This window comes from Dryas octopetala, chromosome 6, assembly GCF_963921425.1.
Source record: "Dryas octopetala chromosome 6, drDryOcto1.1, whole genome shotgun sequence".
Taxonomy (NCBI): domain Eukaryota; kingdom Viridiplantae; phylum Streptophyta; class Magnoliopsida; order Rosales; family Rosaceae; genus Dryas; species Dryas octopetala.
The window spans coordinates 16,004,461-16,016,279 of NC_141371.1; the positions used below are offsets into that span (position 1 = coordinate 16,004,461).

The window sequence follows — 11,819 nt, forward strand, 5'->3', positions numbered from 1 at the left end:
CCACAACCCAGTTCGATTTTCAGTCCTCTTTTGAGCATTTCTAGTGCATTTTCTCCCACATTAGAGATTTACAACTTCTTCCAACCTTGTAGTGCCTATAAATAGAGAATTTTGTCCCTTATTATCACTTGCACCACCAAATGAAGTTAGAATTACTCACTCATTGGTTATTTGGTAGTCTATCTAAGAAGAGACATACCAAAAGTGAATAACTTTCCATAATTTAAAGTTTTGTGAGTGCAATGAGGAGTTCTAGGAGTGGAGTCTAGCTTTAGAGGTCTACAATCGGGTAAGTAAATTATTATTTCTACTTCATTTTTTTATTTTTAGGCTTTAATTTTAGGAAGCATGCTTAGATTAATTAAGTAGCATTTATTTATTAATTAAGCATGTCTAAACTTATTTTTGGAGACTTATTTGTTTATTTAGAGTAATTAGTATGCTAAGATTAGCAAGTTTCAATTGTAGAGATTAAATTAGATTAATCTAATTTAATTCGAGGATTTTCTTTGAGCTAAAGCGACTAGTCAATTGGTTTGATTTTAAAATAAAAGTTAAAATTTGTGAACCCTTAAGTAAACTCTAAAGAGAAGAGTTTATTCCACTTAGGATTAGAAACGAGCGACGTGTGACTGAAGGAAAGATCATATCATCTTCCCTTATTGTTAATCATCCCTAACTTAGACTTTATTTTCTTTTGTCGTTTCTATTTCTATCGGATTACCCGATTACCTATTTGCCGAGTTTTTAAGTGGTTAAGGTTGTTGTATTTGTCTAGTTACAATGGATTTGCAAAGATAGGACCGTACGTGAACGTGGAAAGCTTGTGGAGAGAATACTTGAAGAGCATTGAATTCCAGGTAGGAGGATTTATCATACATTCCTAACTATAGACTTTGTGTGTGTATGTGTACTTTTTAAACTGTGATAACATGTTATTATGATTATTGTTTTTTATCTGAGAGTTTAGGTAGCGTAGTACGTGGCCTTGTGTTCAAATCTCTAAATCTTCTAGAAGAATTGAGCTGTATATTATATGGAGTCTAGCCAGGCTAACACGTGTCTACGTGTACTTGTGCGAAGCGCAGACCTATGATTGATCAGGTGACAGTGATACGGTTTCTCAATTGCCAGTTTCTATTTCTGTTTATCAGGGCACTCTCTCTATGGATGCTATTTTCTTTGATTATAGCTGGCCATAGTTGTACCAAATGTGTATCAACCATTTGAGTTGTTATTATTTATGGGATTTTATGCATGTTTACCATATACTGTTGCAGCTGAGGTGTTAAATCGATCTTGTATAAATGTTTTAGGATTTTGGAAATCAATTTTTCACTGGAAAATGTTTTTAAGGGTTTCAAACCTAACAAGGTCTCCTGAAGGAAGCTATGATCGTATGAGATGCTTACCCCATACTTCTGTTTGTTTTGTTTCTACTTTATTATTTATGCATATTTGCCTCTTGGAAGAGATCTTGACTGACGGGGTGCGCAGCTTGGATTCTTTTGTCGAATGTCTCAAGGTCTCTGTTGTCATGTATTTTGATATTGTAGTGGTTCTTGCTTTCCCATTGGGAACCCATTTTGGAACAATTTTATTTTGATTTACTCATTTTGTAAACTTGTGTGGGTTTTACTTATTTTGGTAATTCCCTTTTGGAGTGTTGATTTAACTATTTCACTCTAGCGGGTTAGTTAATCTTTGTTTTGATTACTTATTTATTTTGATCTTGTTATTTTCTTAAAGATCTTGTTGTGTAATGAGTACTCTAATCCATTTCAATCACAAAAGGTTCAACCTTTCCCGAGCGTCTTAGGGGATTAATGCCGGTGGTTTGGTATTAATCTTTTGGAATACTGAGGGAATGTGCCTCTGTCACATACCTGGGGTTTGAGGTGTGACAGCCTCTCTCTCCTTAATTAATTTTTCCAAATTTACTTTTCGTGATCTATTAAACTGATTATGTTTGCCAAAGTATCAGTGTCTGCGCAATAAAAATAGTCATTTCGCACTCGTGGGAGCCAGTGCGGAGAGGCTAGTTAGTAAACATGGGATCTTGTCTCTTGCAGAAGGTTTTAATACGAAATGGATACGAGATTTCATAGACAGCCGTTGAATCTTAATTAATGAAATCTAACGGTTAGTATGGATTTCAACTTTAAAACCCGTTTCACCTCCAAACCCAATAGAAGCTAGAAACGGGTCAGCTTCCTCACCCATTCTTCCCTCTTTCGATTCAGTTATGATTCTTTTGATCCTTCTCTACACCATTAGCAATTTTTTGATGGTCTTATTTTCACTTTCAATTTTGGTTTCTAGCTTCAATTTCAATTTCAATTTTGCATCAAACCTTCCGCAAGAGAAAAGCTGACCCATTCCTAACTTCTATCGGGTTTGGAGGTGAAATGGGTTTTAAAGCTCAAATTTGTACCAATCGTCAGATATCATTAATTAAGATCCAACAGCTGTCCATCAAATTCCGCATCCATTCCATATTAAAACCTTCCACAAGAGAGAAGGACCCTAGTAAACATTATATTGGAATTAGTTTTATTTTCATTTCAATTCTTGTAGTTAGTAAACACTTTCATGAGAATGTTAAATCTTGATTTATACTCATTCTTACTCCAATTTAGTAAACATGCCCTATACGTGAACAAAACAATAAAATGGTCATTCTATCAAAAATGCATGTTTCATTCCAAGGTCATCCCAATGAAACGAACATACCTAATGTTTTATGGTGTCTGTATGGTCTTTTCTGCTTAAGACTGGCCATATGTTATCTTACTTTGTTAGCCTGAATCTTTATCAATATATATATATATATATATATATATATATACACACACACAGTAATGATCACTCATTCACCATAAAGCAGAGAATTTCCCGCTCACCTAACCACCCGCTCACCACAGAGCGGGGAATTCAATGATCGGGACCGTCCATTTTTTAAGTCCATCCTTAAGGGTCGTCCCTGTAAAAAATCAGCCAAATCGATAATTATTTGGTCCTCCAAACTTTGCAGACAAATACAGTTCGTCAATAAGGTTGAAATAATGTTGATAGTAATACACTGGCTAAACAATTTCTGATTTAGCTGATTTTTTGCAAAGGTGATCTTTGAATGATGCCCTAAATTATTGAAGGTTTCGATCATTGAAATTTATTGCTGGGTGATTAGGTGAGCGGAGAATTCCACGCTCACCTAACCACCCAGCAACTACAGAGTGGAGAATTCAATGATCGGGACATCCATTTCATAGGTCCCTTCTTAAGGGTCGTCCATATAAAAAATCAGCCAAATCCGTACTTGTTTGGTCATCCAAACTGTGCAAATAAAATAATAAATATAGTTCGTCAGATAAAAGGGTAAATGGTGTTGACAATAATATACTAACTAAACAATTTTTCGATTTGACTGATTTTTTATAAAGGTGATCTTTGAATGATGCTCTAAAATATGAACAGTTCCAATAATTGAAATTAATTGCTGGGTGTTTAGTTAAGCGAGAAATTCTTCGTTCTATGGTGAGCAAGTGATCATTTTTTTTTTAAACTTTATTACTCTTCAGGTTTCGAGGAAAAAAGCCACACACAATCTCCAAATACTAGGGTATTCATCTTCCTCCCAAAACACTCACCGTTTTGCATGAAATTTTAAGGGGAGGTTCCTCACATATAGGGGACCATAACAACACTTTTTTTTTTAAAAAAAAAATCTCAAACAAATAGACCATATTAAAATAAATAAATAAAACCAATTTTCAAAGGTGTTCCGTATTGAGTTTTGAAAAACAACATGCATGAGCATGGCAAAACTATGCATAACAATCCTAATGGTGAATCAAGCAACTTCTGAACCAATGTCACAAAAATGCATGCATTCCCCACAACACATATTCGGGTTTAAGGTATAGCTAACGGAAAAACTTGAATTTGTATGGATCTGCTTGCTACCAAACCACTGGTGCCACACACGATCCACGTGCACTCAAGTTTGGAGTTGTTCTTCCATATGCTGTGCTCTTAGGTCCTCCAGTGGCGAATTGAGTTCATCCTTATGTATTCAGTATTCAAGTACCCAAGTCCAAGAGTAAAGGCAAGAGCTATTGGAGAGTGTCTAGGGAGAGAAAAAACCCTCTGGTAAGTGGAAGAAGGGAGCATGAAATTTTCTGAGGGAGTAGTCATTCAATACTTCTCTTAATCTCCTTAAATTAAGACATAATAAGGTGATAGGATAGAGTCATGTCTATTCAAAATCTTCATTTAAACCGACCTATTAGGTATCCACAATCTTCATTTAATCTCCTTACTAGGTCGGTATCCACAACCTATGTGGGCAAATCATGGATACGTGATTACGAACCATTGATCGGTAACAGTTCTAATCCCTGTGAGTGCGAGTACAAAAACTATCATAAATTTCTAACATGAACGAGATTAGATGATATGTCACCCAATGTATTATTGATATAGTCTAACTCCACTAGATGATCACGAACCATTTGTATACACAGAGATCTTAATGATGGACCATTTTTTATTCTTCAGCTCTGAGATCTACATACAAGGAACAATGCAGGTTACAGAACAAAATATGTATCCTACATCTGAATCAAAACACAAAAATAATGCCTGTGGAAGAAGCAAATGGACAAGAAGAGGCCATGCTACTTGTCAAAAAAAAATTCAATTTACCAACTTTATATTTGTTCAGCTACTCTCTGCATTCCTTTTAAAACCTAACCTGGATTAGGTTAGAGGCCAAAACAAAAAACCTGGGTTATGTTGCCATCAGTGAATCACAACAGCATCGAAATTATAAATATATAAAATGATCTGGGAACACAGACTATTTATTGAGATATGATAAAAATAAAATAAAAATTATTAGTACAATTGTTAAAATCAATTACCTTTTAAGAAACATGGTGGTTACTGTTTGCTTGATAAAATGTAAGGTGTCAATCTTTGCGACAATTGTCTGAAATAGTTTATCTTCCTCTCATCTTCTTCACATCTTCATATATTGATTGGAAAAGTACAGTGGGAATATACCTCTCCCCAAAGCTTGGAAAAATAACCTACAACATGAAATTTTTTAATAAAAGTACTGTAGTATAAAGGTTAGATAGTATATCCTAGTAGAATAGCCAAGTATAACATGATGAGGCACCAAAAAGAAAACTAAATAAATAAATAGATGCCATACTCCAAGGAATGGTACAATTATAGTTATATACAAAATGCATTGGTTTAATTCATTATGAACATGCATGTACTCCTGCAAGTGTGGCGATCTAGTGTGTTACATGATATGAAGATTTCAAAATAGTTTATTGACAGTCAATATGGTATTTAAGAGACGAGGAAGTCAGGGAAATTGGTTAGTTCGTTAGTCACTGTAAGGGTTGAATCTTCGCAGCAACAGAGAGGATGCAAGGAAGTGGATCCTAGAGAAGTCAAAGATATTCTCTGTCAATTCCATTTCAAACATTGCTGCAATAGTATAGGAGGCCCAGTTTTTCTCCCTTATTAAAATAACACAAAAAATGGCCATCAACTTCTCTGCTTCTTATCATGATTAAAACACATCATATGCCCTTCAAGATGATTTTATATTTATTCAACTAATTCATTATGTATCAGTTATCTCATTCTCCATGTTACTTATAATAACATGGAGAACTAGCTAATTTAGTAAATTAATAACATTAATAGTGCACTGTACAGCTAGTAAAATTGTATGAATAATCATGATTGGGGGGGGGGGGGGGGGGGGGGGGAATAAGGTGACATTAAAAAAACCAAAAAACTCACCGCAATAAGTTTTCCAGCATTCTCAGGCCTTCTTGCTAAACATATAGCAGCTACCGCAGCCGCTCCTGATGAAATACCAACCTACGGCCAAGTATTGCATATTGAATTATCAAAATTAGCTCACTTCCAGTAGAATTATACAAAGTGGGGTGGGGTGGCTTTTAGAATCATGCAGTGGCATTGTGATAGCAAGCAAGAGGTTAGATGAACTTAAAATGCCAAGATTTCTGAGTTAAACAGATGATAAATTATAGCAGAAGATGGAATCTGTTGCTTATAAAATACTCCATATCAAAGAATAATCACAAATTACCAGCAAACCTTCCTCCAATGCTAATCTCCTTGCCATTTTGACAGCTTCATCATTGCTAACCTACAATTTTTTCAAAGAATTTACATCAGATAGTTCATTTAACTCCTTCCCATTTCAACAGTTTCATCTAAGAGTGAAACCTTAATAAAGAATAATAAAAGACAATCCCTAAGAAATATCTAAGAGACCCTAAATCCTTCACTTCAAAGGGTAGTCTAAGATATGTCTTCACCTATAAAATACCAGGTGCATCATCTCCAGTAACAATAGTATCATCAGCATAATACCAATACATCCACCGGTCACATTCCGACCAATAAATCAAGTATGATTTGAGTGACACAGGGTAAACCCATAGAAATGACCACCTCACTGAATCTAACCCAGGGGAAAGTGAATACATGTGAGGAGGAGACCATTTTGGTGTTTATCTCCTCAATGGTGTGTAATGAGCAAAAGAGATGCAGAATGTTTGAACCAATTATTTCACCATTGTCCTGTTGTATATTCCTTGTGGAATTATTTCAGAACTGAGTTGGGCAATTCCAGATTCTTGGGACAAGTTATTAAGTGAAAAGTTAAAACTTTTTTGGAGAAGAAGGGGTTTGGTACTAGGGAGATGTGCTATGTTAGCAATTTTTTGGTTTGGATGGAGAGGATTAGCAGATTTTTTTAAGGTGTAAGGGGGAAGGATGTGGATCATTGGTGGGATACAGTTCGTTTCTGAACATTCTTGTGAGTTTTGGTTTCCTCTGAGTTTAGGGATTGGTCTTTTCATGCTATTATTTTTTATTGGAGTGATTTTGATTTTTCTTTGATTGTTGTTTTCTTTCGTTAGATGTTGACTCGAGTGAATGTTAAGGGGACACCTTGTCCTCTGCGTTGTAATTTTTATCTTTTATTTAAGGGATTAATGCCATTTTGCTTCCCAGATTATTACACATGTATCAGTTTGCTTCCCATACTTCTAATTTGGAAAATTAAGGACCCTAACTTTTTCAATTTTGTCAATTAAGGTTATTCCGTCAATTTATACATTTTTCATAAAAAATGTCGAGATGATCAACCAGAATTTAGCGGGAAATAAAAGAGGAAAAATGATGCATGAGGAAAAAATGATAAGATCTAAATGGAAGGGACCATTTTGCCTTCAAAGATTTGGATAAAAAATGTGCAAATTGACGGAAGAACCTCAATTGGCAAAATTGAAAAAGTCAGAGTCCTTAATTTTCTAAATTAGAAGTCTAGGGAGCAAACTGATACAAGTGTAATAGTCTGAGGAGCAAAATGGTATTAATCCCTTTATTTAATCAAAATTGTGTTTCTTATCACACAAAAAAAAAAAATGAGACAAAGGATATATATTATTTACCACAATGACAAAATCCCCAAGAGTCAAACCCTAATAAAGATAATAAAACCAAATAACATGTGCTACACAATCACCAACCCACTATCCAATAACTTTAAACCCACCAAACCATCAAACTAGCCATCCTTATCCCCCAGTTATCATTAACAATAACAATAACAGTAACAATAATAATAACTAAGAAGCAACAATTAATTTACCTTGATGACCTCATCAAGCAAATTAACATCCAAAATGCTTGGCACATAACCTGCACGAAGAACTTGCATGAAGTAAGTGGTAAAGGCACACCATATTCTTGAAGAAGTAACTGCAACAGAAAATTGATGTAATTAAATATAAAGAGCATTTCACCTGGATTTTCTCCAGAGATCACACTCCTCTCAGCAGGTTCCACACCTACTACCTAGATAACCAAAATTACTAAATAATATTATGAGACACATAACCAAAATTACTCTGTAAGTCACACAGTTATCATGTGCATTTATTAACGCATTCATTTCAGAAACTTGAAAAAGTATGTTTCATAATTTAGTTGCTCATTTACAATTATGAGACATAATATGCATTATGTATATCTACAAGAAAACTCTTATCTTTGAAGAACCATCCTGACCTTTATCTCTTTGTTCATCACCTTCAGGTAACGCCCAGTGCCTGTAACAGTACCACCAGTTCCAATAGCAGCAACAAATATGTCAACACTGCCCATGGTATCCTCCCATATTTCTGGCCCAGTAGTATCAAAATGGATCTGTAATTCATGCATGTGAATCTTAATCAAACATCTATATTATTAATAATATAATGTATAGGAAAACCAATAGCATTTAGTGAAGTCTGGCTGGAGAAAAAAGCAGAAATAACCTTTGCATTCGCAATATTATCAAACTGTTGAAGCATATATGAATTTGGTGTGCTGAGAACAATTTTTCCAGCTTTATCTAAAGCCCCTTTCAAACCCTTCTCTGGATCTGTCAAAACAACTTCTGCCCCAAATGCACGTAAAAGAACCCTCCTTTCAAGATTTATGGACGCAGGCATGGTGACTATAAGTTTATACCCTTTAGTTGCTGCAACAAAAGCAATACCAAGTCCTGTATTTCCACTAGTTGGTTCAACCAATACGCTCTGCACAGTTATAGAAGAACATGCAATTCTTATATATAACTGAATTGTGATTTGCAAAAGCATCTCAAATGAGAGTGGTATATTGATTTATACGTAATGACAATAAGACAGCTCACCTTCCCAGGAGATATTAATCCACTGTTCTCAGCATTAGATATCATGCTACAGCCAATTCTGAAATGTTATAAAGGATAGATTACATGAGTTCATCTGCAGTGCATTTGCCAGCAAGCAGAAAGGTTAATGATGTGCAAATTATAGTATGGCGGGGAAATTATTACTGGACAGTGGACAGCTAAGAGACTTAGTTCCATTAATAACTGATTACTACCACATGGGCCAATTATGTCCTAAAGTTTCATCAATAAGATGATTTCAATTACCTGCTGGATCTTGTACCAGCAGGATGCCAAAAAAAAAAAAGAGTAAGACTTAAATCTGGTACATAATGGTGAAAGAATCTAGTAAGATTTAGAAAATGGTGTAAGATGCCAATTAACCAGTCAGCAGGTTACCTATCCTTGACACTTCGGCACGGCTCCATAGATTCAAGTTTTGCAGCAATATTCGCCACACAACCTCCGGTAACCTTGTTGAGGTATACCATGGGCGTGCTTCCAATCAACTATATTGATTTATTAGAACAATTCAAGTCAACAAAAATTTTGAGAATGAAAAAAATATGTACACAAAATACGCTTATCAAAGCAAAATAGTATATTCTTATGAAATCGGTAAAGTATAAACATTCAACAGTTACACTGACAATGTATAATAACACCACCTACAAAATTCCGAATTAAATGAGAAAATTTGAGAAAAAATAAAAAATACCCTTTAACTCCTGAACTTAGTCCCAAATTTCCATTGTCTAACTTCCTATATTATAGTGTAAAAATTCGTATCCTCATAATTTCTAGTCCTTCATGCAGCAAGAAATCAACAACCACCTACTTGACATTAATTTCTGACATTGTCAAACCCACACACATAACAAAAGATTCAACAAACAAATTTTCCGTCTCCTTTTCCTGAGTAACCAACCAACGTAGTGCAAAAATTGCAAAAATACCCATTTGAAATCTTTGCATTGAGAAAGATTATTCAGATGAAAATTCAACAAATGTGTGCTAAAAAATATGTTATAGCGAAAGAAAAAACCAGTGGCATGGAATAGTGAGGTTAGAACAGAACCTGGGTTACGTCCTCAGCAATATTGACAGTGTCGAGCTCTTCTCTGGTGGCGTAAGCAGAGGAGGCTTTGGCAAACACGAAACGGTACCGCTTAGTGAATTGTCCTCTGAGAAGAGCTCCATGAGTGGATGAAATGGTATTGGGAACCTTGAAGGATGAGAAACGGCGCCGTTGGGGGCGAAATGAGAAGGGATGGGGATGAGGAAGAAGCAGAGGAGCTGATAATATAGCCATTGGTTAAGAAAAAGGTTTTTCGGGGGTTTTAGATGGGAATTTCATGTACACTACTGTACGGTGTGGCCCGTGTGGGTCGTTAATATTGCGACTCTATGAGAGGGCATCAATAGATAGCATCTCTATGAGATTTTTCAAACTTTAAATATAAGAAGAAAAAAAATTAATATAAGAGGATATAGTAATTAGAAAAAAATAAATTATGAGGTGTGTGAAAAAATAAGATTAGGGGGTTTAGTATCACTCTTTAAAAAATAAACAAATACTATTTTTTTAATAGTTTTTTAATATTTAAAATCCTTTGAAATCTGTAGGGGGAGTACTGGAGAATTATTGACTTTGATATAACATAATTTACACTATAAAGTCCATGAAAGTCTTTTAAAGTCTATCATTTAATAAAGTCAATGACTTTTTGAATACCATGTCACTTTTATAGACTCTCTAAAAGTCTTAATTAAATATCATAGACTTTTTAAAAGTATTGATTGAATATCACCAGACTTTTATAAACTCTTTAAAAGTTTTGATTGAATACCACCAGACTTTTTAATTCCACCAAAGTCATTTAAAATCCTAATTGAATACACCCTCCTTAATCTTCAAATCTCATTTTCTTCGTGGCCAAAAAAAAAAAAATCTCATTTTGTTAACTTATGTGGGAATTTAAAGAGTTAAAATTATGCTTGGCCAAAAAAAAAAAGAGTTAAAATTATGAGTTATTTACATTTATATTCTTTTAGGTTTATCGTCTTTTCACATAACCCCTGAGATTTTAAAACTACACATACATCATCTGATGTTTCAAAACTGTTGCATAAAACCTCATACAAGAGAAAACAATAAATAAACAAAGAATAAAATATTTCTATTGACGTTGGACCTTACACCTTAAATAATTTTATTAGGTCATTTCACCCCCTTAGTATGCCCTTTTTGCATACTTTCTCATCATTTTTGTTTCTCTGTAAAATGTTATGTGCAACAGTTTTGAAACCTCAGCTGATGTATGTGATTTTAAAATCTCAGGGGTTATCTTTAATTTCTTTGTTCTTGTACTTAACCGTATCATAATCAACGATTAACGAACCCCTCTTTAAAGAAGAAGACTCACAACAGTAATCAATCTTCTACGTTAGTAAGAGCGCCTACTAGATACAAAGAAAAGATATAGTGCGACAGGAAAATCATACTCGCGTTTCTCACAGCTAAGACACTACTTTGAAGCCTATGAGATTGTAGTAATAATGAACCACCTCTTAAGGACCATCCTATCAAAACCCGATTTTTCATGAAGAATAATAAAGTGAGCAATTGAGATAAGTGCCTTTGACATCAAGTATCAGCCCATGACGATGGGGAAGGGAAAAGTGATGGCAGATTTTCTAGTGGAATGTTACCTAGTTGCAAAGCGTGTTGCTGAATCAAAACAAAATTGAACCTAACTGTACGTGGGAACTCTTTGTGGATGGATCTGCTAACCAACAGGGGGCAGAAACAGGAATATTCTTTCGGACGCCGGACAAGCTGAAGCTTGAATTTGTTATCCGAATGGGTTTCCAGCCTAGAACAACGTAGGAGAATATGAATCCTTAATAACGGGGCTAAGGTTGGCAAAACAACTTATGCTAGGGGAACAGCTCAAAATTCATAATGACTTGCAACTGATCGTGAGTCAAATGCTAGGGGAATAAGCAATGAAGGATGAAAAGATAGGTTCATACCAGTAATTAGCGAAATAAC

General features: G+C 34.8%; 1 protein-coding gene across 1 annotated transcript; it reads right to left on the minus strand.

Annotated features, from left to right (window-relative positions):
- Positions 1-4,454: 4,454 nt before the first annotated feature.
- Positions 4,455-10,126, minus strand: LOC147282808 (S-sulfo-L-cysteine synthase (O-acetyl-L-serine-dependent), chloroplastic-like). Its single transcript, XM_086247681.1, has 11 exons — positions 9,843-10,126; positions 9,164-9,273; positions 8,765-8,822; positions 8,385-8,648; positions 8,134-8,271; positions 7,869-7,920; positions 7,715-7,764; positions 6,143-6,202; positions 5,830-5,910; positions 4,926-5,093; positions 4,455-4,756 (listed from the first exon to the last, which is right to left on the minus strand). The coding sequence occupies exons 1-10, from the start codon at positions 10,074-10,076 to the stop codon at positions 5,004-5,006; spliced, it is 1,137 nt and encodes a 378-aa protein (XP_086103807.1). The 5' UTR covers positions 10,077-10,126; the 3' UTR covers positions 4,455-4,756; positions 4,926-5,003.
- Between the last annotated feature and the right edge of the window lie 1,693 nt (positions 10,127-11,819).